The sequence below is a fragment of the Phlebotomus papatasi genome, chromosome 3, assembly GCF_024763615.1.
Source record: "Phlebotomus papatasi isolate M1 chromosome 3, Ppap_2.1, whole genome shotgun sequence".
Lineage (NCBI taxonomy): Eukaryota > Metazoa > Arthropoda > Insecta > Diptera > Psychodidae > Phlebotomus > Phlebotomus papatasi.
In genome coordinates this window covers 993899-1010376 of record NC_077224.1, presented here as the reverse complement: position 1 = coordinate 1010376, position 16478 = coordinate 993899, and the positions used below count along the sequence as shown (strand labels likewise).

General features: G+C 34.8%; 5 protein-coding genes across 5 annotated transcripts in view; 3 read left to right on the top strand and 2 right to left on the bottom strand.

Annotated features, from left to right (window-relative positions):
* Positions 1-2029: 2029 nt before the first annotated feature.
* LOC129806371 (kynurenine formamidase) lies at positions 2030-3368 on the top strand. The gene is made up of 2 exons (XM_055854925.1): positions 2030-2424; positions 2493-3368. Exons 1-2 carry the CDS (start codon positions 2304-2306, stop codon positions 3269-3271), a joined length of 900 nt encoding a protein of 299 aa, XP_055710900.1. The 5' UTR covers positions 2030-2303; the 3' UTR covers positions 3272-3368.
* Positions 3369-6971: 3603 nt separating this feature from the next.
* Positions 6972-8319, top strand: LOC129806364 (chymotrypsin-like elastase family member 1). The gene has a single exon (XM_055854919.1). The coding sequence runs from the start codon at positions 7341-7343 to the stop codon at positions 8289-8291; it is 951 nt and encodes a 316-aa protein (XP_055710894.1). The 5' UTR covers positions 6972-7340; the 3' UTR covers positions 8292-8319.
* A 2917-nt stretch (positions 8320-11236) lies between these two features.
* On the bottom strand, positions 11237-11914 carry LOC129806392 (40S ribosomal protein S21). Its single transcript, XM_055854947.1, has 3 exons — positions 11831-11914; positions 11706-11765; positions 11237-11507 (listed from the first exon to the last, which is right to left on the bottom strand). The coding sequence occupies exons 2-3, from the start codon at positions 11753-11755 to the stop codon at positions 11306-11308; spliced, it is 252 nt and encodes an 83-aa protein (XP_055710922.1). The 5' UTR covers positions 11756-11765; positions 11831-11914; the 3' UTR covers positions 11237-11305.
* An 86-nt stretch (positions 11915-12000) lies between these two features.
* Positions 12001-13167, bottom strand: LOC129806357 (probable RNA 3'-terminal phosphate cyclase-like protein). The gene has a single exon (XM_055854912.1). The coding sequence runs from the start codon at positions 13153-13155 to the stop codon at positions 12004-12006; it is 1152 nt and encodes a 383-aa protein (XP_055710887.1). The 5' UTR covers positions 13156-13167; the 3' UTR covers positions 12001-12003.
* A 71-nt stretch (positions 13168-13238) lies between these two features.
* The window catches only part of LOC129806342 (protein halfway), a 26784-nt gene continuing 23544 nt past the window's right edge, over positions 13239-16478 (top strand). The window contains exon 1 of the mRNA XM_055854891.1: positions 13239-13360. Within this exon, the coding sequence (XP_055710866.1) occupies positions 13239-13360 (122 nt within the window). The remainder of the gene's footprint in view (positions 13361-16478) is intronic.

The window sequence follows — 16478 nt, the reverse complement described above, 5'->3', positions numbered from 1 at the left end:
GATATTTAAACATATTATAGGAACATTTAGGGTAAATTAAGGTAATTCAAAACCTGCTCTAAATGGGAATTTTTCGCTACTCCAAATGGAAACGTCATTTTTTTCATGATAAATACAGTATTAAATTATTATTAATATAATTTTCTATACCATAGTTTTATCATTTAGTTAATTTTGCTCCAAATAAAACGAAAATCCATTTATATTCACAATTTTTAATTTGTTAATTTCTCAGAAAAAATAAAAGTGTACCTTTTCACCGTCGATCTTTTCATCGATCTGACCATGTTTTCCAATGAAAAATACAATAAGGTGACAGTTGTTTATTCGTTTTGTTTAACATTTATGTCATATTTTTGGCTAATTTTACTTAAATTAAGTGCTAATCTTTATTGTTAACGGTACGTGAAGTTTTCAAATGAAATAATTACCTATTTCGTGAACAAAAAGGGTTTTTTCTGAAGTGTCTGCAAATGCTTCAATAGGAAACCCCGAAAATATGATATTTTGGAGAGATTTTCTTATTGTTTTAGATGGGAAAGGAGAAAAGACCAGGAATAAGAACAAATCCTGCACTCAAGGGCAACTCAACAAGGTTTTGGAAGCCTTTCGTAGCAGTTCTACTGTTTGTCTCCAATTAGAAACTTTCCCTTGTCCCTTGTTTCTTGTATTTAATAAGTTTTCAAATTATATCTAAAGAATTTTCACTAAACAGTAACATTCTAGAAGAGTCAAGGAGCAAATTTATGTAATTCTTTTTAGAAAAAATATGAACTTAATGTGTTGAATCTTCTGCCAAAGTTAAAGCGTCTGGAAATGGTTTTGAATTAGGACATTTACCGTACTTAAAATAATTTCTTAAAATAATGTGACTATATTGATAAATACTAATACCGTTCCAAAAAATATAGCTATCATTTTTATTTTTTTATAATCGACAATCAATCCTATCGAAAAGAAGTTATCATATCACCCCAAATTTCTAAAATTCTACCAAAATATGGCATATTAGGAGTTTAACAGAGGAGATTTGGAGTAGTTTCACACGTATTACTTTCGAAAATACATAATTTTGGGACAATTAATAGCTACAGTAGAGTCTCGCTATAAGCCATCGCTCTATAGTCCACAATTTATCGACCGTTGATTTCAAAAGACTGATTTTAAGTTAGGTTATGTTTTTTAGTATGCGACATGCACAATTATTTTAATATTTTTGGCAAACTTTATTAAGTAGTTGTGATAATTGTGATCCACAATGAAGAGAGCAAGGACAAGTACCACAATCGCAAAGAAAGTGGAAGCCGTCGAGCAATTTCAATACTAAAAATCGTTGATAATTTTAAAAAATTACATGGACTATAGTGCGACCCAAGTGTCAAATTTGAAACCAAATATGGACTATAGCGAGACTCTACTGTATCTAGGAATTGTGGTGGGTATTTTTAGATAGCAAATACTCAAGGGAAACTAACGGGACATAGTTAGTTAAAGTATTCGTTTGACAAATAAAAAAATTAGCTGACCGAAAATCCTGACCAATATCTAGCTTGTAACTATTTCCCTTTGGGAAGTACAATTCCAACCTTGATGGCTCCCCGTCACACCTTTTAGATCAGGAAAATTTTATGAAGTCGAAATTCCAATCCTTTTCTTTTTCACATGCTTTGCATATGTCTATCTCATTCCCTCGCACTCTTCTTCTTCTCTTAAACATCACTCCAAATTCAATTTAGCTCAATCGAATTTGGTATGCGAAAGAATGAGATAGTCATATGCAAAATACGTGAGAATAAAAGGGATTCGAATTTCGACTTCATGAAATTTTCCTGATCTAAAAGGTGTGCCAAAGCCATGAGTATCTAAATTGCCCCGATCTCCCCTACCATTTTAAAAACTTATTTTTACAACGTTTTTTTTTGTTTGAATCAAGCCACAATCTGCCTTCGGTTAAATTTGGAGAAAGAGAACGACGAAATGAATGGAAAGAGTTCGAATAATTGCACAATGAATTTCTGGGTCAAATCATAAAGAAAGTCCCCGAAAAATTTACTTATAGAATGGAATTAATAGCTTGCATCTCATGGTAACTTCCTCAGTTTATTATCTCTCGGTCTCGCACTCCCTGCCGAATTGCACAATAAAGCAACTGAGTTTGTGTGATTTTCGCTGAATATACACTTTATTTCCCCGACTGCACTGATCCCAACGTTATCTGACCAGTTTTTTAAAAGGAAACCTCAAAAGTGCAGTGCTCTGCGTGTTGCTCGGCACAGTGCAACGGAGTTTTGTGTTGAAGAAAAATGAGTGAAGTTCAGGAGGTAAAGAAAGATTTGGAGAAGGAATATTCTCCTAGTGCGTGGGTCAAGAGATTCTCCACCAAGGAAGAATTGATAGAGTATCACATGAAAGTTCTTGGTGAAGGTAGGATGAGTGTTTATAGTTGATAAATTGTCCGGGAAAAAAATGTAAGATAAATATGATTTATCTAGGAACTACGACAGCAAGAGAAACCTTCAAGTATGAATTGGATGTTCCATATGGATCAGGAAAACGCTCCAAGGTGGACATTTATGGCACGGATCTCCCTCCAGGAGCCCCCATTTTTGTGCTCTTTCACGGAGGATACTGGCACATTAAGGAATATACCAAGGAAAAGGGCAGTTACGGAGTCCTTCCGCTTGTTGCAGCAGGATGTCGTGTAATTGCTGCTGACTACGAAATGTGCCCCAATGTGACCCTTTCAGAACTCGTGGAGAATACCTTTGAGTGCTTCTCCTTTATTCTCAATTATGCTGCCAAGATTGGAGCATCTTCTGTCAGTTTCTTGGGACATTCAGCTGGTGCACATTTAGTTATCTCGCAATTCCATGAGCCACGCTACTCCAAACTTCCCCATAAGGACCTCATTAGGGATGTCTACTTACTGAGTGGAGTATTTGATCTCAGGGAAGTTCGTTACACAGAAGTTGCCAATTCCGGAAATATCCTATCGATTACGGATAACAATGTAGAGGAATTATCACCAGTTCTGGCGGATTTTTATCATTTGGCTTTACATCCCGTCCACTTTATCATCGTAGTGACAACCAATGAATCGAAATCTTACTTCAAAATGTCTGAGGACATGAGAGATACTCTTCTAAAAGGAACAAATCATGTGAAATTGCATTTACTGCCGAATAGAGATCATTTTGATATAGTTGAGCAACTCAATGACCAAGAAGCAGAACTCACTGAAATCATTCTAGAAGGACTGAAAGAAGAGTAACACTACTAGACTTGGTGTAAGACCTTATTAGTAAAAATGTAAAATTAAAGAAAAAGTACTGGCTCTCACCTAGTAAATGCTTTTTTCGATTTATAAATTAGTGCTTTTAATTCTTTTATTTAATTCAGCATTTATTCGAATCTCATTATCCGATTTAAACAAATTTTGCAAGTTTAAAAAAGAATTGAAATTTGGGAGTTGTCTTAGTTAGACAAATTTTTTTTGTCTATATACAAATTGGCCTCGAAACAAAATCTATATGGCCTCGAAAAATTTGAAAGCGGGTTTTCAAGGTTAAATGTAATGACCAGCGCACAATAACTTTTGTAAACATGTTTTTAAAATTTCTATGAGAGTGAGCGAGATGACTAGATCTAGGTCTCACTCACGCTCACAGAAATGTCAAAAACATGTCTACTAAACAAAATTTATTGTGCGTTGATAGCGTATTTTTAAAACGATTAGGAAAGTTTTGGTTCGTTGAAAAAGTCTTTGAATCCTTGGCAAGTCTAAACTGAATTCACTTCATTTAAGACCTGAATATGAACATGAACCAATTAGAAACCAAATACTATTACTTTCGCTTGAAATAAGAGGCACTTTACCAAATTTCGGACAGCTTCCAATATCGGACACTCTTATATTTCTCAAAATTCCATCAATTTTTAGTTTTTCAATTTATAAAAGGTATTATAATGCTAAAGAAACAGAATAGCATCGGTTCTCTGGACAAAAATAAATTCCACAAGGGCTAGAGAATTTGAGAGGTGTCCAATATTGCATAAAAAGCAATATCAATATTTTTATTCATTTGCAAGGTTTCAAAAAAAAAAACTCCTGAAAACTAAATAGCAAACATTTTTGATTTGTTTTAAATATGTCGACAATTGAATCATCAACTAGGCTATCTAAATTTACTTGTACGAAATTTGGTACAGTTTCTCTATTCCCAAATTAATTTGGTCAATTTTAAAGGGATGAATTAAAAATATGGCAGAGAATTTCAGCCTTGCGGAAAAGTATTTTCTTATAATGCCAATTAATCTATCCGTTCACAACGGGTTGACAATTTACAGGGATTCAAAGACCTTCTAATTAACCAGAATTGGCCATAATTGGTTGAAAAATACCCTCTTTATAGTCTTTAAACCCATTCATACCCATCGATTAATATATTAATCAAAAAATAGACGATTTTTGATCATTTATTTCTGCGCAATTGATGTCCGAATTTCTGTCGGGAATGGATTTTTCGTTACTTTGGTCTTTCAGTTACTTCGAAAAAATATTGGAAATTGAAGAAATAATTAAACGCGAGATTTCTTTTAAAGTTTATGATTTGATATTCAGGATTGAAAAAGCGATCAATATTGAACACTTTATTTCCTTATTATTATTATTAAATTTTTAAATAAAAATTTTGAATTATCAAAATTATAGAATAAATCTACTCTGCAAAAAACTAATCGTTTGATTACCTTGCCATTGGTTTCAAAACCAAATGTATATTGAATGTTTAATGCTGGTGGTATTTTTTTTTTGGAAGAAATGGAAAACATAACACTTATGTAATTTCTTTCAATATTTATGCCATTGGTTCTGTTTAAAGACAATATTTTATAAATGCTAGTATTAAGGAAGATCTCAGAGAAGTAAAGTTTGGAGATCTTTTCCTTTTAAATTATTATTGGTTTTTTTCAATTTTTTTTTTTTGGAGTTTAGTTGGATGGGTAGACTAAGGGGCTCAAAAGAGCCTAGGTGTCTGATCACCCGCTGACTCAATTAACTCTATTTGCAATCTATCTACTTCGAAAAAATAGTTCGACAGCGATGAAAATACATTTTGTTGTTCTTTTCTCGCTTCGTGGAAAGTCATGCAATATTTTTGCTCAAAATGGCGAACGGAAAATACGACATCCCGTCGAATTTGTTAAAATTGACCTCCATCCTCTTTCCTGATTTTAATTCTGATTGCTAATTCGTGTTGTTAGATAGTTACTCTATCTAAATCAAAAGAGTTTGTAATAAATTAATGTACAGAATTTAAATTCAGTGACCGTTAAGACGCGTGTTTGACAAGGGTTCCCCGCGCCCCCATGATAGATAATTTTTTTTCTTTTCAAAAAAATCATCTATTAATCTGTATGAAACTAATTCCAAAATATGAACAATCTATTTCAAGTATTTCTGGTATATTGACTGAATGGGTACGTTTCACCTTGAAAAATCGTTAAGGCTAATTCAAGGGCATTTTTTAAGGCAAAAAACAAACGATCAGTAAAAAATTCTAAATGGGCAGTAAAAAAATAAAAATGAGCAGTAAAATATCTAATTATGGTCGGTAAAAACTTAAATCTTTACAAAAATGGGCTTAATTTATATATTTAACATTTAAAATATTTCCATATGAAGTGAAAAGCCATTTATTTTCCCTTTGCCAAAATTTGGACGATAATATCACTGTTTCAAATTTTTTTGTTACTGATCAATTTTAACTTTTTACTGCTCATTTATTCAATGCCATTTTTTAATAAGACAAAAAATATATTCGAAAGTGAAAAAACAGCATAAGAAATTTTCTAGATATGCCTTATGAGTTCATACCCGATTTAAACATATAAAGGATCCCAGGATGATGGACCTAATGGCATTATGCGAACGATGTGCACACAATTAGGATAAAATTAGGAAAAGCAGAAACTTAGGGTAAGCGTGCCAAATTCCGGCCAGCTTGCATTTTCGTCCACCTTATTTGTTCCTCAAATTTCCATGAACTTTTAGATTTTACGTACTCTTGAGATTATACAATGCATAAGAATAACAAAAAATGTAGCTTCGACAAACGAGATGACGTGAAAAAGGTATTGGAAGAACTCCCGAAGGGCAAGGAACTATGAGAATGAAGGTGGCCTAAATAGGGCACCAAAGCTATGTCTATATTTTTATTCATTTTAAAATGTATTAAAAATGATTTTAGAGTAAATAAAGACGGTAAACTATTTACTAGGTTGCAAGCAACACTCCTTAAGAAGAAGGAATTAAAAAATCAATTTTTATTAAAAATATTACATTTCAAACTTGAGACTTTGGCGCTTGCATGCAACTATGCCGAAATTTGGCACACTTACCCTAATACATTTTTTTCATAAAAATTATTGTTTTTGTGTACCAGTCTTCAAGAGTCTTTGAGACCAAAAATTGAATGAGATTTTTTAAAATTAATTTTTGATCGTTTTAATTTTTACTCGTACTCTAAATATTGTTTTTTTATTATTACAAATATATTCAAGTTATTTATATTTCAAAAATAACAGAGCAAACGAGTAAACTAGTCGTCTGGAAAATTTTATGCTCTTTTACCTTTAAGGACGATTGGGTCATATATGACCCATAGTTTTTCAGGACACTTAGGGATGGGAAAATTTCTTTTTAACCGTAAATCTCTTATGTAGGCTAAAATATCGAGGGAAACTTGATTTCGTTGAATTTCGCTCAGCGGAAAGCTTCTCGTCCTTAAAGGGTTAAGAAATACGCTATCAAGGAGTTCATTTACATTTAACCTTGAAAAAACGCTTTCAAATTTCTTTTCCAAAATTTTTAAAGTTTTTTAGACATCTTTTTCATCTCATGAGATGTTATTCATGATCATGTAGGTCTTTTTCAATCCATATTAACTGACTTGAATGCAATTGTACATGTACAATTAAGTACGTTTGTCCTTGAAATTATTCCTTAATTCGATGGAATCCATTTTTAGGGCTCCCTTTTGTAGACAACAAAGAACCATGATGAATAATACGTGAGATTTCTATCACAGAAACTGCGTAATTTATAATAGAAGTCACGTAGAGATTCTGCAAAGATTCAACGTGATCTGGGCAAACTATCTTTCTGAGATAACACAGATCACCTGCTCAGGGTATGAGTCCCCAGAAGATGACTGTATTTGGGAATGGTAATTGTGAGGGGAGGCTATCAAAGTGCAAATAGTGCTTTAATTATTTTGTGACTGTGCGATCTTGAGAGTGGAATAAGATTCTGCGAGTTGAGTATTCAGTTTAGTGTCAGGATGAATAGCTGGTGGATTGCTCTGAGTGTCTCTCTTCTGGGAGTCTGGGTGGGCTTGGCAGGAGCCACAGTCCCCTTTCAAGTCTCCATTAGACTGTACAATGATGTCTATTCTGCTGGTCAGGATCACTTTCATCTCTGCAATGGTGCCATTGTCCATCAGAATTATGTCCTCACAACAGGACACTGTGTCAAGGATACTATCTTATTCGCCAATTCCAGTCGCGCTTTGACTCCTCAAATGATTTACGTGGTGGCGGGAAATCTGTCAACTGCTCAGAATGTCTCAACGGCAACCGTGAGGAATGTGAAGAAGATCACAATCCACAAGAACTACAATCCCGTCACCCTCGAGCATGATATTGCTCTGCTAGAGCTAGATCAGTCACTCCCACTCCAGAACAACACTGACGTCAAGTGGATTCAGTTGGACAATGGCGAAGTGGCCAGGAGCCCATGTTTCATCTCCATTCTCAATGAGACGAATGGAGTATTCAAGAATCTGGACAATGTCAGGATTATCGATATGTTTTACTGCAATAAAAGTGCAAACTTCTCATCCCCGAAGAAGGATGACATTTGTTCCCAGTACACCATCAATGGTGGTTCCTGGTGCGGAACTACAGATCTCCAGTACAAATACAGCCCAGATCGGGGATCAGCGCTCGTTTGCAATAAAGTTTTAATTGGTTTGCTGTCTTCCATTGAACCCTCTGATGATCCCTTTACCACGGATTGTCTTCAGAGCAAGAAAACCTTTGCTTTCTACACAACTGTCGAGGAATACGTTCCCTGGATCAATATGGTCATCGGTCTGACGCATGGAAAGCCACCAAATCCGCCCACAACCCACATGTACGGGGACAAGGAGAAAGGAGCAAGTGCAAGAGTCGCACCAGGAATTGCCATCTTTACTGCCCTTGTTCTTGTTTTTATGCAAATAACCCATTAAATAAATAGTACATTCTTCTGTTATGTTACCCAAGTGTTTGCAATGGGATTTTGGTCTGTGTTTACTCTCTCCGCCGGAGAGATAAGGTCTTTCTCTTGAAAAGCTCAGGGATGGAAAAAAGTTGATAAGCTCAAAGTTTTTTGGATTCTCTCTACAATGTCTACATGAAAATTCGGTTATGAAATGAATTTTATTAAATTGACTCGACGTGATCCTTTTAGCTCTAATGGCCCAAATAGATTCAGGCTAATCCTCGAGATAGCCTGTAAAATTTGACGGTAAATGAGTAGGTAAAGGAAATTTATGTAAAGGACTTCTAATCTGTAATCCTAAGCCATCAGTGTATGAGAGTTTGGGATAAATCGTTACTGCCAAATTTTACAGGCTAAGTATTCTCGAGGATCAGCCTAAGTCTATTTAGGCCCTGGCCTATTTAAGTTCCCTGTGTAGTAAATAATCTCATCTACTATCAAGACATTACTAGTAACGCTGTGCAACAGTAGCGTACCTAAGGGGGTGCGGGAGGAGCGGTCCGCCCAACGATTAAAACTGTTAAAAATTTAAATTCAATTTTGTTTGAGCTATGCAGGACTTATGCACAATTTTATCCATTTTATTCTTGAGCTGTGCTCGGCTGTACCGGTTTTGACGAGCACCATCTGTTTTAAGAAGTCTAACCGCTGTGCATGTTTTCAGTACAATCTTAACCATTTCATGCTTAAGCTGTGCATGTTTTCAAAATAATTTTAATCAAAATACCATTCTTCAAAATTTTGATTTTTTACTGTTGATCAACATTGAGTACTACATTCCTTGAAAAGGAGAGCTTCCACTTTTGCGTTTAACTTTTACTAAAAATAATTAAAATTTCACTGCATTTTCAAAATTAAACCAGTTAAACTCAAAATTAAAAGTTAAATTTTTCAAGGAATAGTATAAACAATGATACTGACAAACAGAAATCCCCCCCGCTCGAACAATTTTTACCGTGGTAAGGGCGCCTTACCACGGCGCCCAAAAATCTCAAAATCTCAAAATCTACTTGTATTTGAGCTCAATCACGATTTTCATTATATAGGGTAAATTAAGTTAATTCAAACCCTACTCCAAATGGAAATTTTTCGCTACTCTAAATGAAAACGTCATTGTTTTCATGATAAATACAGTACTAAATTGCTATATTTATATATTTTCTATACCACAGTTTCATTATTTAGTTAATTTTGCTCCAAATAAAGCTAAAATTCATTCATATTCACAAATTTTGATTTGTTAATTTCTCAGAAAAATTGAAAGTGTACCTTTTCGCCATCGAAGTTTTCATCGATCGACCATGTTTTCCAATGAAAAACACAATGAGGTGACTGTTGTTTATTCGTTTTGTTTAACATTTATGTCATATTTCTGACTAATTTTCACTTACACTCTTTGTCTCCAATTAGAAACTTTCCTTTGTCTCCATTTGGATTAATTTGTTTCCAATAGAAGCATTTTACGCTCGCGTATTTTTCTTGTATTTAAGAAGTTTTCAAATCATATTTAATGAATTTTCAATAAACAGTAACATTCTAGAAGAGTCAAGGAGCAAATTTATGTAATTCTCTTCAGAAAAAATATGAATTTAATGTGTTGAATCTTCTATCAAAATTAAACCGTCTGGAAATGGTTTTGAATTAGGGCATTTACCCTACATCTCATTTTTCTGAAGTATTTTAGTAAAATGGCTCAGAATTTTTTCTTATGTCTTGCTCGAATATTTTAGGAAGGACGGAAAATTATGTCATATTAGGCCTCGACAGATCTGAGGATTAGCCGAGAGACGGCTTAGCGTAATTGTATTCGAAATAATGATTAAACTACATTTCCATGATTTTTCACTAAGTCGTCTCTCGGCTTAAGTCGCAAGTGTGTCTAGGGCATAACTCACTTTTAGTGGGTCCCTCGAAGAACCATAAGTTTACTATCTCGCACCCTTTGACTTCTAAAACAATTTTTCAAAAATATAAAATGAAGTTCTTAAAATAATCACATGCTTAACTATATTTCCTGAGTTAGCTACACTGAGAAAAAAAAGAGGGTGCGATTAACTTTTTTTCCTCATAACTTTAACACTTTTTAGGTGTAAAAATATATCAACATTTTTTAATGTTAATTTTACACCTTTTGAGGGTAAAATCAACATGAAAAAAGGGTAACAACACACGTGTGGACACCACACGATTCGCTCGACATATAAATATAATGGAAATGTTCCATATACAACGTCATGGACCTAACGGTTGCGTAAATGATCGACAGGAGGGAGCTGAATTGGGCCAGTTCTACTCGTCATTGGTCTCTGAGGCAGCGAGCAGAAGAGTACAGAGTTAAGTGCAGTGCTGTTTTTTTAATTGATTTCTCAATTTTCCTTGAGAATCTTTTCTAATTATTGTCATGTGTAGATCTTGTCCTTAACGATGTTAAAAACTTCAACCTTTTTGACTTTGGTGACATACTGCTAGTGTGAGTTGTAGTTTTTTAGTTTTTCTAGTTTCCTTTTCCTCAGATCAATTTTTATTTATATATTTTCTATCATTCAACCTGTAAAAATTTTTTTCTACCTTCCCTTATAGAACCTGAAGAAGATTTTAAATAAATCGAAACGCGTCGCTAGCTAAAAGTTGCTATAAAAATTTTTTGACTGCTTTTCCGATTGCCACACATAAAAAGGGTAACTTTAACCCCCAATACACCTAAAAAGGGTAATATTTACACCGATTTCGGATCAATACTGCAGGGTAAAATTAACATTTTCGTAATGTTATTTTAACTTTTTCGGATTTCTCTCAGTGTAGGAATCTATCCTAGCTTCCATCAAAATCGCGATCACACAATTCTAAATTTGTGAAAAGTAAAATTGCAGAACAAATTGGTTCTTAGAACCGGAAAATCGAAAGGAAAATCTGTTATTTGAATTTTTGAAGAGATTTATTGCATTTAGAAATACCTAGACAGTTTTCCCAGAGCAGTAAATCTTAATAGGTCTTGGACAGGATACCATCCTTCTTGGCCAATCGAGCAATACAATCATCTGATTCACCCATTCTCCTAATTGCTCCGCAGATGGCGTATGTCTTGGATGTATCCAGCATCCTTCCAGTCTTGGGATCCACATCGACCAGATTGATCTGAATGGAAGCATGATCCTTGGCATGGATGATGCGGTTGCTGGCGGAGCTGTCCGGAAGACAAAAAAAAATTGAGGTTAATGTTTTCCAAGACATTCAAGTGCTCCAAATTTATGAATTATCTTCAAAAAATACGTGTTTTATGATACCGAGGTGGCGGTTGGGGGATTTTACAGAGATATTTGCGGATTGTTGAGTATTTCATCCACAAAATCCAAATGAACATTGCACGTGTAGGTTTGCTTACCATTTTCGTGGGCAGTACAAGTCAACAAAATCTCCAGCGTCGTTCTCCATTGTAGGTTACCTGCAGAATGATTTATTTTATTGAATTATCACGTGAAAATGGACATTTTTAGCCATTTTACTCACCTTTTGGGCGATTTTCTTTCGCACTTTGGAGGAAAATAAACCAAACACGCAATGGCGATTTGACAGAAAGGAAGTTTTGAGGTTAACTTGCATGCTATTTTTGCTTTTGCGAATGGAGAATGTTTCACTGATAATTGGTTGATTTGTGAAACATCAATGAAACATGATAATTTTTACAACATCCTTTTATTTATGTTTGAGTATCCAATTCCCACGCAAGTCATGAGGACTGCAACTCTTTCTTCAATTGGCCTCTGTCTTCCATCGGGATTTTGCCCTGCAATGGATTCGAGTTTGAATGTGATGGAGAAAAACTGCCTGAGTTGTTGCAGGAAGTTGACGGTGTAGTCTGAGAAGGGTCCTGTGGCGAATTTTGCCACATTCTTCTGTCCCAGAGCCATGTAGAGGGCAACAAGCCATTGGAATGTAGAATCAGCACATCCACCTCGATAGATCTCATCCAGCAACTTCTGAGCTGTTGTCTTACCCAAATCCTCGGGCACTGAATGGGGGGTTCCATCCTTGATGATACTCGACACAGTTTCTGCAGCATAGAACAATCCATCTGTGGTCTCTGCCACGAGTAATATCCCAAATCCAGGACTTTTTCCACCAGATCTCCCTTTGGTCTGATCAGTGTTGATGTAGACATCTGGGATGAATTTCAATAGAGGTCCTTTGGCTGCTTCAACAGTTCTATTAGCCAGAGCCGGGGACACCTTGCAAGCATAGACAACTCCTCGAACCCTCTTCACCATTCCAGTGTTAGACATCTGCACGGTGTGGAGATTCTTCCTCACGGGACACTTGAATAAGACCTCCCCTCCTCCAAGTGGCATCAATCCCCTCTTGAGAACCTTCAACTCCAATCCATCATCAACAATGAGGAATTTCTTGAGAATTGGAATAGCAGATGCCAAAATATGATCCACAGAAGGACCATCCTGACTGTTAGTGACACCTTTGAAGTTGGCATTCAGTGGAATCTTGCAGAAGGGCCCAAGAGCCAGAAGGACATCCAAGTAGTATCCAATGCCTCGCTGAAGGCTACATTCATGATTCACAAGTCCACCAGACAAAAGTCCTGGTTCATAGAGAATAGCAGTTCCTGTGCTATTGAGCTCAATTCGTGTCCCATTGGTGATTTTGTCAAACAACCGGATCAGATTCACTTCATACTCCCGCAAACCCGGTGGACAAGCATACCTTCGAATGTTGATGATCCTTATGGGCTTGCCACTCAATGTTGACAGAAGGAGCCGCTGCTTCAGGAAGTTGCATCCCTCGAAGATGAGGGTATCTTCAAATTGTCCAATTGCAGACATTTTCTTTTTGTTTGTACTGAGGATTTGCACAGATTTTTAACACTCTTTCACTCCGGGAAAAGTAAACAAAACACGTGGAGTTTATGTCAAAGTGTGACAGAGGGCGTCATGAGAGAGAGAAAACGAATGAGATGGATTCCGAGAGAGTACCGGGTAGAAAGAGAAGGGAGACATTAAGAGGGAATCACACGAATCACATGAAAAGGTAAACACGGTAAACATAAAACATAGCATTGCCAAACATAAAACAGCATATCTTCCCAGAATTCTCAAATAGCATTCCTCTGTTGATTTCAGCCGGAAATATTGAGAATTACGATTTTGAGAACAGATTTTCGATTTAAAAAAAAAAACGACAAGGGGTTAACCTATCTATTTATTTAGTCCAAAAATTCTTTTGTCGAGATTTTGCAAATCCCACAATGAAAATCAATTTGTAAAACCATTTCGAAATTTTTTTGTTAATTTCACCCAAAAATATTGAGAATTACGGTTTTTAAAGCATATTTTATATTTTTTGAGAAAACGGTAAGGCATTAGCCTATCGATTTTTTTTACATCGATTATAACTGATAAAAACCCGATTCTTGTGGGTGATTACAAACTATACGGATGTCCAAATGTAAGATATTTTTTGTAGGACCTCAATTAATTCCTGAGCTTAGATATTTTTGATTAAAAAATGGTGAAATTGGTGAAAGAGTTAACTCTTTCCGGACCGCAGCATATGCTGCAAGCCAATTTCCCCATTTTTTAATCAAAAATATCTAAGCTGAGGAATTAATTGAGGTCCTACAAAAAATATCTTACATTTGGACCTCCTTATAGTTCTTAAATCGTCGACAAGAATTGAATTTTTATTAGTTCTGAATAATTAAAAAACATTGTTTTTCGCAGAACATTCATATGCTGCTTTGGGTACTCAGAGTCCCAAAAGAGACGAAAGAGTTAATGAAATCCGGGTCAAAGTCGACATAAGACTTTAGCTTTAAACAAATATTTTCAGATTTTCCCTCTGACTGCTCCATCTGGTAGCTCCCATACAAATTAACCATGGTTTAATGCCATCGCACATTACAGGGCAACAAAACGACAAAATTTTTCGTTTAATGGCAAATCACAGGTATTTTCGGAGTCCTTGGTGTATCTTGAACATATCACCCGAAGAAACTTATAGTCCATTACGTTAACTTTTTCAGATATCTTAAGAAATTGGTAGAACTACTTTTATGAAACTTACAATTTTAAATAACGGCATATCGTAATAAGTTGTTGGCGCCAAAGAACGTTTTTTAAAAGAAAACTGAACTCAAGGAACATTTTCCTAAAAGAAACCGTATACCTATCCCTCCATTTTTCTTGTATCAAGATTTTCCTCAAATATCCTTGAATATAACTTTAATTCCGTTAAAAGTATTGCCTCGATTGCATACTTTTGTCGTCTTTAGAGAAATATTCTCCTTAAAAAAAGAGCTAGTATTGCTGAAGTTCATAAGGTTGTAAAGGTACAGTTACTAAAAAATTTTATCAAAAGGTTCTGAGTATAATTAAAAATTTTTTTCTCTGAATTTATTACTCAAAGTATTTAAATAACGGTATCTTTTAGGACCCTGCGATTTTTAGAGGTTTCAACTCTTTTTTTCAATCAGAATATCACTGCATAAGAGACATTTCTCTAGATATAATCCTTTTTTATGAATTTGAAGGATGGTAAAAGATTTATAAGGAAGATCTGGAAAATTGAAGGGAAAATGAAGAGATAAAGATATGGTTTGTACCAGGAAAATTTTCTTTGAGTCCTTATTTACAGATCATTTTTAAAAAGTACCAATATACGATTAACCATTATTGTATAAAAGGAGTTTTGCAAAAAAACAATCATTATACAATTCTTATACATATGTTTTATGCTTTAGTGTTTCGTCGGTTGCGGCTACCTCTGTCGTATCTGCATTTCTTTTGTGTCAGCATTTCACGTAAGAGGAGACGTCTGTATTGTAGTTGCTCCGAATGCAGATACAAAACAAATGCAGATACGACAGAGGTAGAAGCAACCGACGGTTTATGTACATACTTTTGGGGTTGGTCCCGGAACAAAAGATGTTACCTTTGTTAATACCTATTGGATGGTATAGGTCTCATTCCTGGCGAAAAGTTGGACCGTTTTGGCCATTGTCCTTTTTCTTCTTACTTTTTTAACGGCCATCAAATTTATTTCAAATCTCTACATTTTATTGCAAAAATTGAGGAAAATACACTTTTTGAAGTGAAAAGAATAATTTTTAATAAATAATAATAAATAATTTTATTGCCCTCAGCTGAAAATCACATCGTAAATTTTTTTGTTCCCAAGAAAATTCTGGTACAATTTATTAAAATATGCAGAATTTTCGGTCGGGAGTATGTTGCATACAGTAGACTCTCGCTCAATCGGCTCTTTTTCAATCAAGCGAAAAATATTGTTGACAATTTTCACATTTAATTATGAAGATAAATTGCTTAAATTCGCTGTAGTTCTTCCTATTTTATCGTGATTCTTTATAATTGAGCGCTTTTTGTGGAATTTACAAAGGCTTTGACGCCCAAATTTATCGATAAAACGGATGACATTTTGCCCCAAATGCTCAATTGAGAGAGAGTCTACTGTACTCTTATTTAATCATTCTTTATAGGCAGCATACCCTCGCAGTATTTATATATATAAAATACATAATGATAATCGTGATTGAGCCCAAACAGAAGTAGATTTTGATTCTCCAATAGTGTCTTGGATAAAAAGTAAATGGAACTCTATTTGCACAAAAAATCGTTAAAGTTCGAAGAATTCAAATTCAATTTCGAATTTTCATACTAAATTTTCGAACAAAGTGGGGAAAATTTATCAAATATCACAATAAAAAGCTGACAAACGAGTTACTCAGAGTGATTATGGAGTGATTAAATACTGGGGCAAGAACAGTAAGCGTCGTTCTATTTTTTCCTCGCAATAATGTGAAGACCGTCACATTCTGACACTTGACCACTTCGAAATTCGAACAGAATGTAACTTCTGCCACCTTACGAAATTCAAATAGATTTTCGAATTTTTCAAGATCTACTTGCGGATGGTAAGATTATAAATTCTACCATGTTGATTATTTTAGAGAAAATATTCCAAGTTCATTCTAACAGAACTACATCTTGTGGAAAATGCCGAAAATTCATGAAATTTTCTATATAAATTCTTTAGAAAATTTTGCAGAATTTTCATACAACGATCGGATCCACCTTAGAGGAAACTTCTGCAGAATTTTCTAAAGAATTTCTATAGAAAATTTCATGAA

Bases quoted from the DNA above. Each gene is read 5' to 3' on its own strand.
- LOC129806371 (XM_055854925.1), top strand. From the start codon at position 2,304: ATGAGTGAAGTTCAGGAGGTAAAGAAAGATTTGGAGAAGGAATATTCT. The intron at 2,425-2,492 runs GTAGGATGAGTG...TGATTTATCTAG, and splicing joins CATGAAAGTTCTTGGTGAAG to GAACTACGACAGCAAGAGAA.
- LOC129806364 (XM_055854919.1), top strand. From the start codon at position 7,341: ATGAATAGCTGGTGGATTGCTCTGAGTGTCTCTCTTCTGGGAGTCTGG.
- LOC129806392 (XM_055854947.1), bottom strand. From the start codon at position 11,755: ATGGAGAACGACGCTGGAGATTTTGTTGACTTGTACTGCCCACGAAAA. The intron at 11,508-11,705 runs GTAAGCAAACCT...TCTTCCGGACAG, and splicing joins TTGTACTGCCCACGAAAATG to CTCCGCCAGCAACCGCATCA.
- LOC129806357 (XM_055854912.1), bottom strand. From the start codon at position 13,155: ATGTCTGCAATTGGACAATTTGAAGATACCCTCATCTTCGAGGGATGC.